Genomic DNA, 17,191 nt, shown 5'->3' on the forward strand with positions numbered 1-17,191 from the left:
TCTATATAGTAGACACGGTTATGAATATATTTGGCAAGGCCAATATAGTATTTAACAATGATTATGTATGTAGTATTTTTTCAACGTGTCTTGTTATTGTACAAGGTTATATTTCATTATAGTTTTTCAGATATCTTTAAGACCGGGACATGAACTTCCTTTTGGATTACACCTGATTCTGATGAAGTTCCTCTGGCGGAACAGTGATCTGATATTTGTTTGAGTGCAAAGACTCTGAAGATTAGGAAGAAATATGAAAACGCTTTGGGTAAAGCTACAGGGTTAATAGACGAAACATTTTATTTAGAAATTCATTTCAAAATTAAGGATTATCTCTCTCACGCATAGCTCTTATCCGTAGACGAATTTGACTCCACATTTTTGGCACACTGTTTTCCCCTATAATAGTTCTAAAACTTCATTGTTATTTCGGATTTCAAACATTTCGGTTGAGCATCACTGAAGAGACATTATTCGTCGAAATGCGTATCTGGTGCATCAAAATTGGTACCGTATAATTTTTACATACCATCACTTGAGCTCATAAATTCACTGGAATGTCGGATCCCTGCGCATTGGACCTTACCAAATCAGTTGAAGAGGGATGTAGCAAAGATATTGGACGGAAAATGTGTAGTAAAAAGCCATCTATTACTCCTGCTATTTTAAAGATAGTGTGTATACTTTACGGGAATCAGACTTGCAATTTACTAGATATTCGCATACAATGTATGTTGTATGTCTTTACTCGGTTTTGCTGGATTTTAAGAATTTCAGAGCTGCTTAACATAAGAAGACCAGATATAATTTTTCATGATGATCACATGTCTATATTTATCGAGAAAAGTAAGATTGGTTGCTATAGTTTCACGTAATAACAGTTTCTTGTCCGGTTAGTATGATCATTGGATATCTCCAGCTCGCGAATACTGCAGAATCATCTAAAGAATTTTTATGTTTCGATCAATTTCTTTTTGCAAAAATTCATGTTTTAAGAGATGAAAATAGAATTCCTTATTCAACAGCCAAGATATTTTTATAAAGGCTCTTCAGACAAATCAAAATATGGTTTACATAGTTTTGCGAGCTGGCGGTGCGTCTGCTGCTGCTAACCAAGGTGTTTGCGATATTTTAAAAATACGACCGGTGGAAATCTAAAGCTGCTAATTATAAAGACGAATGTTTCAGAAAATTTGCAGATTCAATTGTTTGTAACTAAAAACCTTGGAATTTGAGGTGGGGTGTATATATTTTTCGTTGTTTCTTAATTTTCGAGGTATGTTGCACTCGCGGAGGCGAGCTGTTCCTACATTTGTGCTTGAGATTTAGTTTTTTAAATAATTCATGTTCGTTTGAAATATTGAATTAGAGCATGAATAAATTCATAAACGTTACAGGAAACACGTGAATTTGTTTTGAATTCGACCTGTTGACGTTTATATATATTTACATTTAATCCTTGATTGTTTGTACAAAGTTGTTCGTGCGTATCGAAATTTACCTGTGTACACATTTAAAGTAGTAAAGTCATTAGAGAATTCACAACCCATCATGCAACAGACCCCTCCCCCACCCATCCTTTTAGCATGAAATGTATTTAATGTCGATATTAACAATGTGTTTTACTATTGTAGAGTTGAATGAAGATTTATATACTGTATGTACATTTGAGTAATACAGGTGAGCTTTTCCTATATTTGTGTTAAAAGTTTTAGTTTATAAATAATTTATGTTCGTTTGAAATAGTAAATTAGAACATAAATACGTTTTCTTTGGTTATTGATTGAATTAAATTATATTGAGTGGAGATTGATACAGTTCAGCTATATGAATAAGTCCCATGAGGTTGGAACTGTAACGTATTTACCTAACAAATGATCAGAAAATTAATGAGTTCGCTTAGGTTTCCTTCCTAAGAAATTAAGTTCAATTATAATACAAGTTTACTGTCACGTATCTATCTTCGTTGCAGACCAACAGGAACAATAACATTAACGTTAATAAATAAACCAAGATAGGCTAACCGACTAAAACCCGGAATAATATTTTCCTTGGTCCTACTTGGATGATCATTAAACAAACCATGAGCTAATAGTAAAAAATAATCAGACTAATCGATACGAGAAATCACAAATACATGTATAACTTGAGTAGCTACAAACTGAGTGGTATAACAAACAATTCTGTTGTTTCCCGACACAGTCTGTAGCCACCTAACCTAAGCTTTCTACCGTCCTATCACCTGGGAAAGTCACCGAGACACTATCCCTGAAACAAGTCACCAAGACACAATTCTAAAGTCACAAAGGACCAAGCGTAGGAGCTAAGTGGTCTAGCTAACAATTCTGTTGCTTTCCGACACAACCCCAAGCTTTTCCTGAATACCAACTCAACACTACCAGTCAAAAGACCTCAGTCGAGTTCGAGTACCAACAAACTAACTGAAGATGACAGGACGGCTCTATTTATACCCTTTGGTCTTAAGTTGATCAACAATGATTGGCTACTTATACTAAGATTATGATTGAATGGCTATACAATGCTCATTGGATAAGAATTACACCATCTGATTGGTCTATCATAAAGTATGTTTCAATCCACTCTACAATACTTTCATTACAGAACTACCTTAAGTAGTATAAATACACGTACGGGTATATGTATAAAAGTATTCTCGATAGAATCTATTTCTAACCTGACTGATTTTTCGCTGAAATATCGATTTCGCTATAAAAGTTTGACAAACCACTGTTGTCAAGAAATGTTTTGGAAACATATATGCAATGGTCGCGGTAGCTCAGTGGTAGATGGTTCACTTCGTAACCGGGAGGTCGTGAGTTCGAACCCTTTCGTGTCATTGCCGCGTCAAACCTAAGGCGTAAACATAGGTGATTGCTCTTTCGCCTAACGCTTGATACATAGAAGCGAGAATCACGGGTCTTTTCAATATCATATGGCCTTAAAAACGGCGGTCCTGTGTCATGGCAGGTGTTGATACGTTAAAGAACCGTCATTGCTAACCATGGGAACCATTTTACGAAAGGTCTTGCGACTAAAACCAGTATTCTAATACGTCTAACATATTTCCATGTGCAATTTGTGAAAATATAATTTTATGAATTTTTCTTGTGTTATTCACTAGAAATGCCATAGATTTACACTTCTTAAAAGAGTGGCATTAAATGAATTCTAAGTAGTGCTTTTGGTCTGAAGTCGTAAAAACTCGTTTAAAATGGGTCCCAGAGCCCTAAGCATAAATGACAGTGAATACGGTTTATCTACTTTTTAAAAGTTTAAAATATATATATATCATGATACTGCGCTCAAATTTCCAAATAACCAGTCATTTGGGTCATGACCTTTGACCTTGTCATTTGAAAGCCATTGGAAGTCATCTACTCTTGAGAGATTAACAGTGTATCAAGTTTGATGTCTGCCATCAAAGGGTTCGAAAGATATCTCCAGATTAGTTTGTCCCTTGACCTCAAATCCAATAAGGGTAATCTTCTCTTCAGGTAGAATCAATATGTCAAGTTTGATTTCGGTCAAACAAATGGTTCGCAAGATATAGAGTAGTTTCAACCTTGACCATGTGACCTCAAAATCAATAGAAATTATATAGTCCTTTGGTAATACCAGTGTACCAATGTTGTCAATCAAACGAAGGGTTATCAAGATATGGAGCAGGTAATATACAACTATGGCCAATTTGATTATTGACCTTTGACATTGTGACCTCAAAATTAATAGAGGCATCTAATTTGTAGGAGGAACCAGTATTCCAAGTTTAATGTCTGTCAAGCCAAGGATTCCCAAGATATAAAGCAGAAAATATCTTACTATCTCTAGTTTGACCCTTGAACATGTGACCTCAAAGTCCATAGGGGTTAGTTACTCCTTAGGTAGTACCAGTGTATCAAGTTTGATGTTTGTCAAGTAAAGAAATCTAAAAATATTGAGCAGTCGACTGTTAAACTTGGTCTATCGACCAACCGACGATTGCAAACAAATATGCCCATTTTGAAGTGGTGATGAAAACTTTATTAACTCTTGACAATGTCAGCTCAGCATTTTTGTTAAATTCAAATAGACTCTATATATATCGTCATTATTCATTTGTTTGGATCAAGAAATGAACATTTTCTCGTCAACTTTATGGTGTCTTTTGCAATACTTATCGTCAAAATAATCCTGAGAATTTAGTGACTTCTTTTTTTTGGCGATTTGAATAATTTCAAATAGTTTACGGTTATGTTGAGTGTTTAGAAAGAAGAGGTCTTTTGATATTTCCATAGATACTAACTTATATGTATCATAACGAGATAATTATTTATGACGAGATAATTAACTCTTTATGACGAGATAACTAATTCGGTATAACAAGATAATTAGATCGCTAAAACGAGATACTGACTCGTTATAATTGGTTATACAGAGATAATACCTAACGAGCTTTTTTACTTTCTCAAAAATTAGTCCATCCGGGTTATACACCCAATCGTTCAATAGAATGCTGAACGTACTGCAATCACAGACGAGTTAATAAAATACTGAACGTACCGCAATCACAGACGAGTTAATAAAATACTGAACGTACCGCAATCACAGACGAGTTAATAAAATACTGAACGTACCGCAATCACAGACGAGTTAATAAAATACTGAACGTACTGCAATCACAGACGAGTTAATAAAATACTGAACGTACCGCAATCACAGACGAGTTGATAAAATACTAAATGTTGATAAATTGCATATTGGAAACTAAGCTTGATGGGGTTTTTAAAAGTACCTTATAAGAATCGGAGTAAATTGAATTATACATGTACCACTAAGATTAATGGGAGTTTAAAAGTATCTTATAAAAATCGGGGTAAATTGAATTTTTGATTTATGTGCAAATTCCTCGGCTCAATACGCTGTCAAATGCTGTCAAATGTTAAAGGGAAAGGCAACTCTAACCACATTGTTGCTTTTATGAATAAAGTATTACTAACTGATATCGTAAATTGTCGACAGTCTTTAACAACAATACTTGCTTAACAATTAAATCAATGTTAATCTACCATATATTTTGAATTACCCGCCTCTAAGAGAGCGGCCATTGAAGTTTAATTTATGACATCACACCGTCAGTTCCGGTTTATTTCATCTGCAGCACTGTAAACATGACAAGTCACGAACAGTTAAGTTTGGAGCCCTATTAGGCTATAGATTTTAGCCCGTTCTGTCGCAAGAAGGAATTGTGAAAAGACGTTCAGTCGAGTCGCAGACCTGTCAGACGTTACACGTTTCTTCATACAAATGTCTCGAACCTCAACTTGTCATTACGCAAATGATGGATCCACAGTTTAAATAGTCTTTTTTTTTCCAGATGACTTGGTTGGGTCAGGAATTTTAAAAACAAACTGTTTTCACATCTCCCCTTCGCATTAGTGCAATTAACAGCGTGACAGGTAGGCATTAACCTATTTATTCGTAAATTCTACCACATGCATATCTTTGATGATCTTAGAACAGACGGTGTGACGTAAAAATTATTGATTTTTGTGGTCTTGAATACAAGAGTTCAACATCATGGCAGCCTCTATAGATGGCGGAAATTTCAATTTTTATTGTTTCAAATTAGTACTGAACCTTATCTAGGCCGTATATCAACAGAATAGAATGAGAAATTTTTATCATATACCCGGTAATCAATCCTATCATTTATCATGTAGAAATTTTTGGGGTTGCCTTCCCCTTTAAAGAAATTACTCATTTGATCATCTCAGAGATGCTTCCCATTTGATAACTTTACACCTATATCATTAATTAACATAAGGTATACTTACATATTCGCCTTCCAATCCTAACTTAACCTTTTGGGCATGTGTCAATCTGTGCGAGTCCATTTCCTGTGCACGAAATCCTTGCGACAAGCGATAATTGATATACGGCTGAAAATATGTCATGACACAACATTTACCCATTCTTAAAGCTAAGTATAGGTTTTTCTGTTCCTTTACTGAAGTTATCAATTAGTTTGCTTACCGATCGTTCTACGCCGTTGCGTTTTACAAACATCCCTGCCATGTATGCTGCAATAGCTGAGTCTGGACTATGGGCCTATAAGATAAAAGCATTCCTTGTTATAGGTCTATATGTTCCTGGAAATTACATGCTTATCTTGAAACCATAAAAATATATGTATGCAGTGTGTTACATATATATGACAACAACGTTAGCATTGACATAACAAAGCCAAAATAATAATCAAGCTTACATCGAAATGTCAATTCAACTAATTGTACTTTTAAGAAGCAACCATTGTTGTTATAACTTGTTGATCGACAATAACGGAGAATTCTAGAAAATTGTTGATCGACATGACTATTTAAAAAATCAAATGTAAAAGTATCAAGAGAGTCCAATCTTGATTTATTTTACATATGTTGTGCTGATATTACGCAACAGTGTGCAGACGAATCAAATCACGCACTAATTAATCAGCGCTTGCGCAGAACTATCTTGACATCCTCTATCGTTTCGGCCTTGGGTGTCGACCTTGAGTTTTCAATTTGTACCATTATTGCTCTTGACGTAGTCTTCCAAAACAGTGTTTCAACGTGTAACTCAGTTTATTCGTTTCTGCATTGAGTATCGACCTTGTGATTCTAAATCGTACCATTATTGAATCTTTTCCTCATTTAACTTCGTTTCGGCCTTGAGTTTTCAGATATATTGTTCTGGATTTTTGCACGTAATTTTTGTATTCCTTAACAGTGATCCATTCAAATCCGTAAGACTTATCTTATCGGGCTCACGGCGGGTGATGCTCACTCCTACTAGGCACCTGGTCTCACTTCTGGTGCGTCCAGGTGTCCGTCCGGCCCTTCATTTATATTTTTATTAGTACAACTTTTCGTTTGCCTTGAGGAAGGGACGTGTCGTTCCTAAGACTTATCGAATTGTTCGTGTCGTTAGTCATATTGGTGCCTTTTATAATGAATAATGTCCACTATATGGATCTATATATTTATTAAGCTTACTGCAAGGCCCTTCTTGACTAAGTCATTTTTTTTGGTGTATTATTATATTCCAACTTACTGCTTGATCAATAAGAGATCCACCATTTCCTCTGATCTGATCTTGAGCCCGCATTGCACTGCGCTTGTACAGTCTATTGTTAGAGCCAGCCTTCATTGAAAGAGATTTACACAATTACAATAATTACAATTAGTAGATTACGTTTCATCGGGAAAGTATTAATGAAATGCACACTTGTGTAGATTTTGTAATGTTACGTGAGCGCCGTAACCACTGAACTACAACGACCTGTCATTCACGATATTAGACTTGAGAAAGAAATAAGCATACCTCATCTATGTGATCTTCCATCTCATAGTACTGAGAAACATCATCCGATGCTGAAATAATTGATAAAGACGAAAGGTGATCATGAAATATTTCAAAGAAATAAATGTGTTGTATTTACATAACATAATAATTATTGAATAAACAATTATATATATATATATATATATATATATATATATATATATATATATATATATAAAAGCACTAAAGTTCCAACAACACCCGATACCTCAGAATGTCGGATCCACAACATGGATACAAGGTCAAATACGAACAATTATACAAAGCACTAAAATGACCAACGACACGAACAACGAGATTGTCAAATTTTCGGGACGATCCGTCCCTTCTTCAGGACAAACGAAAAGAATTACATAATGTGGCCAATATCAACAGAGAATAATAACAATATATATATATATATATATATATATATATATATATATATATATACTGGATAGTAAACTTGTTACACAGAAACATACTGATAGTAAACTTGTTACACAGAAACATACTGATAGTAAACTTGTTACACAGAAACATACTGGATAGTAGGATAGTTTACTATCCAGTATGTTTCTGTGTAACATCTACTCAGTCATGTAGATGTTTTTCGTTAGATGTCATTTTTCTCCTGACGAGTGAGGGGAAACTATCCCCTTATGAAACAGCCTTTAGAGAAATAAATGATATGTGATTGAAATCCATCATATATGTTATATGCTTTGTGGGACAAAGGTGACATAAACTGTAAATTTCAGGGCTTTTCGCCAATTCTTACAACTTGTCTCCTCTACAACCGCATATCTTTTAGGAAAACTAAATGCAATATGATGCAGAACATGGAGGTCTTTACCAAAGCCGTAAATTTCATGATCCCCTGGATAGAGGTTCGGACTCCAGGGCGGGGCCAAACGTGGTATACATAGTGTATATGTGTAACATCTACGTTAATGCTGTTGATACTAAATTGAAACTAGATAAATAGTTAAAACGAATGGGTAGTCCTTTACCAAAATAGTGAATTTCGTGATCCCATGGGGTAAGGGTTTTGGTTCCAGGGTGGGGTCAAAATCATTATGGTGATTATCATTTGAAAGACTTCTCTATGTTTGCTGATAAGGTATAAAAACTAAATGCATACCGTATTTACAGATGTAGGAAAAGTGAAGTCTTTCATCAATATAGGCACTTTCGGGAGCATTTGAGTTTTAAGAACACATCTTATTTTATGCTGTTGCTGAATATTAGAGGTTAGCTTGGATATATGCAGAAAAGGATTTTTTCCTACATTTTATAGCCCATTTGGGCTAGTGATATTTTTAACTAATATTCAAGTGAGCGATAAGGCTTTTGGGGCTAGTGAAACTTTTAACTAAGATACAAGTGACCGACAAGGCTTGTGGGGTTAGTGATATATTTGATTAATATTCAAGTGACTGATAAGACCTGTGGGACTAGTGAAACTTTTAACTAATACTCAAGTGACTGATAAGGCTTGTGGGGCCCCTTTTTAAAAAATAAAATACGTAAAGAAAACCCATTAAGGTTTGGATGTTCTGCACATCGATTGTAGTAAGAAATAATCGACCGTTCATCGAAGCATTTTTCATCCTAAGATTTCCACGTTCGGTTTAACTATGAAGATAGAAATGCACCTGAAGTCCTTAAAATATTTGAATTCAAAGCGAATGCTTGAAAAGTCGGGTTTATTAGCGGATCATGGAAAAAGTTTTTGCAATAAACAATATGTGATTATGGTAAATATTAATTTTTATATAAAATGTCAATTGTGTATGTTTTTATTTTGTTTTGATTTTGGGTACGGAAACTATGGTAAATAATTATTGTTATGTAAAGTGTATTTTATATATTTCATATTTGTCAGATGTTGGGTATGGAATTTTTTTTTGTTGGAGGGGGCCTTTTACTTAGGATGCTGCTTATGTGTGTGTTTCTTATCATTGCAGTTTTGGTCAAAAATTCCGATCATGCAACCCTAGATGATGTAATGTTTCGTTTTAGGGCCTCGTGCTTAGCAAATCTCATGCTTGACCAATTACAACATGCCGTTAGGACGATTTGGTCACTTCTCTTTGTTTGCTCGGAGTGAAAAGACCGCCCATTTTGTTTGTGTCTATATGCATAACGTTTTCATAACTTCAAGTTATAAAATGAAACAGCTTATTGCATAAATAATTTACACAACTTTTTCACATTCCCTGTTTCAAAAGACCATGCAAAAATGTTAACTTTATGCATATTGATAAATTCCTATTCATATGATCAATAATCGACGCGGTATGTCTCTCAGATTAATTATTGTTTTTTCATCCTCATTCCCAACACTAAATTAAGTGGGGAACGAAAGACATGTGACTTTCAGTTCTAAATAATGCTGGTGTTTGGCGACAGTCACTACCGTTTTTAAAAGTCTTAAGTTTGACGCAGCGCCGCGATCGAGAATCCAACCCTGGAACTTCCGGTTGCAAAGGGAACGTCCTGACAGAAAATATTGCATTGCTGAGAGTATAAACAAATATACATGAGTATATATTTCTCAATGTTCTTCTGTTTATTGATATTAGATATTAATATTAAATAACAGCCACTGGGATAATTTGCCATTATTGATCTTGAATTGTTGGCAAATGTCATTATTGGACTCATACAGGATATTCATGTCCCTTGCTTTTTAGGAATACAAGTACTAGATTAGATCAAATGAGATTGATCAGAATTCTGACATTGATTAAAATTTAGAATGTTGAGAGTGTGTAAGTCTGAAATATTGATTATAATAAATCTAGGAATGAAGACACTGTCTAGACGACATATGACAAATGAATCTACGCAATATGACAGACAGATTTCCCACAAAATCAAAACACATACAGAGACCAATCTTGAAAATTACTAATAAGAAAAAAGGTGTTGCACGTCTCATGTTAATTTCCCTAAAAGTGTTGCATGAAAGATCGATAAAAATATTTAAATCTATGATAAAACCAATTGGAACTTGATTATGTCTTGATTCAAACATTTTTGAAAATAAATTTAAAAGACGAATTTAAATCAAGCAATAAGCAATTTCTATGATTTTTAGCGTTAAAACGGAGGGGTATCCCCGAATTTCAGAAAAACTGCCTCCATGAAACAAAATAAATTTAGCATGAACATGTTCTTCGAGTTTTCCTCTAAACTCTGCCGCTGATATTATTATGCTCCCCTTCAAAGAAAAGGAGCATATTGCTTTGCACCTGTCGGTCGGTCGGTAGACCACATGTTGTCCGCTCAATATCTTGAGAACCATTCACTTTATCGTAATGATATTTCATATGTGAGTTGGTTATATGAGTTGAAGAGGACCCCTATTGTTTTTCAGATCAAAAGGTCAAAAGTGAAGCGTCAATCTACTCTGGACAAAGGAAGATACTGTCCGCTCAATATCTTAAGAAGACATCAAACTTGGTACACTGGTACATACTAAGGAGTATATGACCCCTATTGATTTTGAGGTCACATAGTCAAAGGTTAAACTGGACATAGTAAGATAATATTGTCTCCTATATTTTAAGAGAAGCTGTCAGTAATCACGGAGAAGTTTTTGGAAAGTGCAAAAAAAAAATTATTGAAAAATTCTACAATTTTATGCAGTGTTATTGATAAAATCATCGAAAATGCATGTGTGAGTCACTTAAACTCAAATAACACAGAATTATTGATCACTTTGTTGTTACAAAGTCCTTGAAAAAACAGTGAAATATACCTCTTTAAAGTCCAACATAAATACAATTAAAATAATAAGATGCATATTATTTTAGTTTAAGGTAAATGAAAAAGACCTATATAAAATTTTCTTGAAATAAGAAATTTTAATATATCAGCAAAAAAAAAAAGGTTGCCATGGCAACCAACATACCTTGTATTGTATACAGTCAAAAATTCAATAAAACAATAGATTTTTAGCTAATTTTTTTCAGAAACGCAACACAATCAGGCAAGGTCTTTCATATAGAAAGAAATAACAAATGTTAAATTTTTATTCAAAAAAAAATAAAATCAGTTAAACAACTTTTGGTTTTTTGTTACTGACCTGACCAAGAACACCATTTTTTTCTTCATGTTCAGTTACATTTTCTATCTAATTACTAGGCTAATGATCTAATTTAGGTCAAGAACATTTGCCCTCTGGGTGCATCAATTACTTTCTAATGACATGCTGAATTCTATTGAAACTTGTAAATGACCTTGTCCTACAATCTCAAGGTCACATACATTAACCAATGACCTTAAAAGAATTGTTTGCTTGATTGACACCAAACTTGGTACACTGGTACAGCATAAGGAGTAGATGACTCTTATTAATTCTTAGGTCACATGGTCCATCCATTCTTGAATAGGAATATATTGTCTGCTCAATATTTTGAAGTGATGATACTACTATCAATTAAATGATGTGTGTGTATAACCCTTTTTAATTTAGCACCATAGAGGGCATATGTTTTACAAACATATCTTGTTTTCAACTTAACTTGTACGTTAATTGTCCTTAGTACAAAAAAAAATAGTTTTAATGCAAGCCAACAATATTCCCCCTCCCGACAACTGTACAGGCGAGTTTTTTTGGGACGTTTTTCTTATCTATTTTGAGGTCAAAAGGTCAAAGTCTCTTTTTCACTATATACTGTAAATTTGAGCTTGCCTCCAACTTTTATACATGTACTTGCTGGTGCATGTTTATCAGACTTCAAATCCTGATGACATTCATGATTCATGTTGCTTTTGAAATCCAAAGGTCAAGGTCATTATCACACTAAATACCTATTGCGGCTATCCAAAGCTTCATACTTATAAACTATATAAAATACGTGCATGTTTTTACTTCGTGAATGCAAGCGTGCATAATTTTCCAAACTGCAACTCGGCCATACGCATCTTTGATGTTTAATATTTTGAAGTTATATAATTTACAGCTCTTTATATAATAGTATTTAAAAAAAGATGTCTGGCTTGTGGACTTGTATATTTATGATTGACTATCACATGTATATATCTTTCATTGCATAGGAAACTTCTAGTCCTAATGTGTGTCAAAAATTTTAAATTATGTAAATAATTTGTTAAAATGTTTACAATTTACATGTACATATTTACAGTTCTAGTATTTTAGAAACTATTTCTATGCCTCCGAGATCGAAGATCAGGGGGCATATTGTTTTTGTCCTGTCTGTCATTCTGTAATTCTGTCTGAAACTTTAACCTTGCTAATAACTTTTGAACAGTAAGTGATAGAGCTTTGACATTTCACATGACTATTCCTTATGACAAGACCTTTCCGTAAGGTTCGAATTCCGCTCGCGCCGGTAAGTGAGAAAGTTTCCCAGTTTACTTTTGGAAGGTCGGTGGTCTCTTCCCAGGTACATTGTATCTGGGTTCTCTCTTCCACCAATAAAAAAACGGGGCGCCACCATATAACTGAAAAATTGTTGAGTGTGGCGGAAAACATCAATCAATCAATCAACCTTTCCGTGGGTACCAACACTTTTTACCCTGTGACCTTGACCTTGGAGTTTGACCTACTTTTTGAAAACCAACGTTGCTAATAACTTTTAAACAATAAATGATAGAGCTTTGATATTTCACATGAGTATTCCTTATAGTAAGACCTTTCGATGGGTATCAACATTTTTTACCCTGTGACCTCCACCTTAGACTTTGACCTACTTTTTAAAAACTTTAACCTTGCCAATAAACTTTTGAACGGTAGGAGCTAGAGCTTTGATATTTCATTTGAGTATCTTTAAGACAAGATATTTTTTAGGGTACCAACATTTTTTACCCTGTGATCTTGACCTTGGAGTTTGATCTACTTTTTGAAAACTTTAACCTTGCTGATAATTTTTGAACAGTAAGTGATAGAGCTTTGATATTTCACATGAGTATTTCTTATAACAAGATCTTTCCGTGGATATCAACATTGTTGACCCTGTGGCCTCAACCTTGGAGTTTGACCTACTTTTTAAAAACTTTAACCTTGCCAATAACCTTTGAACAGTAGGAGCTAGAGCTTTGATATTTCATTTGAGTATTTTTATGACAAGATATTTTTTGGGAGTACCAACATTTTTGACCCTGTGACCTCGACCTTGGAGTTTGACCTACTTTTTAAAAACTCTAACCTTGCCAATAACTTTTGAACTGTAAGAGCCAGAGCTTTGATATTTCATATGAGTATTTCTTGTGACCAGACCTTTTTGTGGGTACCAACAGTTTTGACAATTTGACCATGACCTTAAAGTTTGACCTACTTTTTGAAAATTTTAACCTTGGTAATAACTTTTGAACAGTAAGTGATAGAGCTTTGATACACAGGCACTCGACGTTTTAAATATCTATAATAAAAAAAATTGTCTTCCTGTAAACATAATATTGACAAGGTATACCACGCCGCCATCTTGGTTTTCGTTTTTACCAGCTGCATCGCTTGACAATTTCGGCGAAAAGTTCGATATAATACAATAATTAGAACCCTACCGTCTAGTAACAACTCTGTCAATATCTTATCTCTCGCATCGTTATGGAAAACTTGAAATAATGTCCATTGATCAGATATAATCAAGCATCAACTATCGTCTACTGCTCCTCAAAATGCGATAACTCCTTATCTAGGGACGGAAGTTGACATCATTATGCAAATGAGAATTCCCTTGCTAATGTACCCACTGACGCTTGTGCAGGGGGAGGGTGGGGGGGGGGGCACTGAATGCAGGGTAGTTGCAGTCCTGCAAACAATAAAACTCGGCACAATTGTGTGGTTTCGGGACAGGCTGGCACGGGAAATTTAGTAAATCTATTACATTACCAAATAACATTGGGAATGTTCATGACCCCCCCCCCCCCTGCTTCGACTCCAACCCACGTTTTGTCACCCATTGTGACAACACTGAAAATTTACAAATAAGCAGGACAGGACATTTGGATGTATAAATGTTACTGTGTACGTTTGAGAGTATACCCACATGTAGGCGCGCGTGCGTGTGTGTGTGAATTCAATTTTGAAGTTTTCTTATTACGTTATGAAATTTACTTTCAACAGAAACGAATGCATGAATAAGTGAAGTTATCATGTTTAACGTTTAAAAAAATAAATTAAGTATGTATTGATTGAATAATGTTCAAGATCTATTACCTCGCTCACTAGAACATATTTACTGCTAAGTATAATATTTACTATTTTTAATTTTATCGACCAATGAAAAAAGGGCTATCCCAAAATTATGTCTACGTACGTCCACCTTTCAGCGATTTCTCGCATTTGAGAAGCAGTAGACGATGTTTGACGGTCGATTATAGCCGATAAATGGACTTTATTTCCAGTTCATCATAACGATGCGAGAGGTATGACCTTCACAGAGTTGCTTCTAAACGGTAGGGTTCTAATTATTGTATTATATCGAACTTTTCGCCGAAATTGTCAAGCGATGCAGCTGGTAAAAACGAAAACCAAGATGGCGGCGTGGTATACCTTGTCAATATTATGTTTACAGGAAGACAATTTTTTTTTTATTATAGATATTTAAAACGTCGAGTGCCTGTGCTTTGATATTTCACATGAGTATTCCTTGTGACAAAACCTTTCCGTTTGTACTAAACCTTTTGACCTTGATACTTGACCTAGTTTTAAAAAGATTGACATTGGTCATAACTTCTAAATGGTTAATACTAGAGCTTTCATATTGCACTTGAGCATTTCTTGTGACAAGATCTTTGTACTGGTACCAAGATATTTATCTTTGTGACTTTGGTCATTTTCGGAATTGGGCATTATCGGGGCATTTTGTGTTTCACAAACACATCTTGTTTTATACAAGTTTGGAGTGTTTACATGTCCATCTCATTATAATCTTTTCTGTGATACTGAAAATAGCGATGGAAACCCAGCATTGCAATTTATTTAACCCTGATCAGGCATCAGTCTGTATTATTAAGTCAAAATCTCAAATTGCAACAGCATTATATTCTTTACACAATCATAAATCACTGTTCTATATCGATGTTATTACTATCCAACAGTAATGCTTTTATAATAGTTAATTGTCCAGATACTGGTATATGCATACTATTTTAAAATGCCTGATTTGCAGCACTTCATGTCATATTGTTTCACTTGAGAAGACAGTTGTCTGACTTGTGGACTTGTTTATTTGTGGACTGTAACATGTAAATATTTTTCATTGCATAGGAAACTTCTAGCTCAAATGTGTGTCAAAAAATTTGAAATTACTATGTTACCAAATTTGTTACAATGTTTACAATTTACATGTTCTTGTTTATTTATATTTAACATTTGGTTTCATTATGTTGGTCCATAAAAAATACGCAATTAAACATACACTGTCATATGTCAACCTATCATATGTTATCTTTCTGTTCTGTTGACATATTAAACTTTGTTCCATACCTTTATCTATATTTCTTTTCATTTACTTTATTATAACATTCATGCTTTTTCACAAGAGTTCAGCACCTGATTTAGCTATGAATAGCTGAAGAGCTAAGTGCACAAGTTAAAATGGTGACCCTCACTACAAGATACAAACCAAGAATATTGAGGTTTAATAAGAAAGGAACTATCTCAGTTTAATGATAACCAAGAATATCGAGTTCTGGATCATATTGAGTAAACAAAACTGGCCACAAGACTAGGAGGTCACCAGGGTCGGATCCAGGAATAATTGTGGTTACGGGAGGCGCCACTTTATGAGGCAGTGGGTCCAGGGCGAAGCTCCGGGAGCTTCTGAATTTTACAGATTTTATGGGGCTTGAAATATTTCTCTTATTAAGTCATTTGTACTATTTTCTATCATTTAGATTAGTTGTTTTAATCAGGGAAGAAAAGCCTCTATCAAATATTAGAACAATACAAAGTAGAGTGCACGCGCAAAATAGGAGTCTAGAATGAACGATGTATGAAGTACTTTAAAACATTATGTTCATTAGTGAAATGGAAAAAACAAAACAAATAATGTCCTTAAATTTTATCATAATTATTGAAACATGAATAATTATTGTTGATAGCAGAACAAAATTAATGTGCACTCTTGTCAACACCCCCCCCCCTTTCCAGAAAGATTCTGAATACAAGAATGATGCTTTTGAAAAGCAAATGTTCGGTTTCATTTTTATGCCCCCATAATCGGATATTATATAGTTTTTGGTCCATCCGTCTGTTTTTCAGCAAAAACTTGAACCTTCGGCATAACTTTTGAATGCATGTTGATAGGATGTTCACATTTCACATGTGTATCCTTGTGACAAGACCTTTCTTCACATGCAATTCTTCACCTTTCAGATTTGACCTTCTTTAGAAAATCTTTAACCTTAGCCATAACTTTTTAATGGTTAGAAAAAAATACATGAGGATGTAAAATGCTTCATGAAGCACTAACTGTAGGCCTATTTGTATTTTCAAAACTGAAATTTATTTCTTAAATGAATTTACATGTATGTCTTCCATATTTATAAATGTAGATTTCACTGTATGTAAATTTGTCAGTTGATGTCAAATTTATGCACTTTGAAATATAAAATATTTTGAAAATAGGAAACAAACAGTTTTTGTGCATGTACGTATATATCTATTCACAATAAATATAGTTACAACATAATATTACAGTAAAACATTCCATAAATTATTTGAAGATCATCTAAACTCAGAGGGTATCTTCTGTATAAGTATACAGAATCTAACATTTTTGGTGAGCATGTGCTCTATGTAGACTGTAGGAAAAAAAGTCACGGATAAAAAGTCACAGGAAAATAAGTCACA

The 17,191-nt window shown here is 34.2% G+C and overlaps 1 protein-coding gene across 1 annotated transcript in view; it reads right to left on the reverse strand.

The window, feature by feature from the left end:
* LOC125676436 (uncharacterized) overlaps positions 1-7,380 on the reverse strand; it is an 83,525-nt gene extending 76,145 nt beyond the window's left edge. The window contains exons 1-5 of the mRNA XM_056160932.1: positions 7,360-7,380; positions 7,090-7,179; positions 6,034-6,108; positions 5,835-5,939; positions 173-192 (exon numbers count right to left, since the gene is read on the reverse strand). Of these exons, the coding sequence (XP_056016907.1) occupies positions 173-192; positions 5,835-5,939; positions 6,034-6,108; positions 7,090-7,179; positions 7,360-7,380 (311 nt within the window). The remainder of the gene's footprint in view (positions 1-172; positions 193-5,834; positions 5,940-6,033; positions 6,109-7,089; positions 7,180-7,359) is intronic.
* Positions 7,381-17,191: the final 9,811 nt, after the last annotated feature.

This window comes from Ostrea edulis, chromosome 3 (assembly GCF_947568905.1).
Source record: "Ostrea edulis chromosome 3, xbOstEdul1.1, whole genome shotgun sequence".
NCBI classification, from domain to species: domain Eukaryota; kingdom Metazoa; phylum Mollusca; class Bivalvia; order Ostreida; family Ostreidae; genus Ostrea; species Ostrea edulis.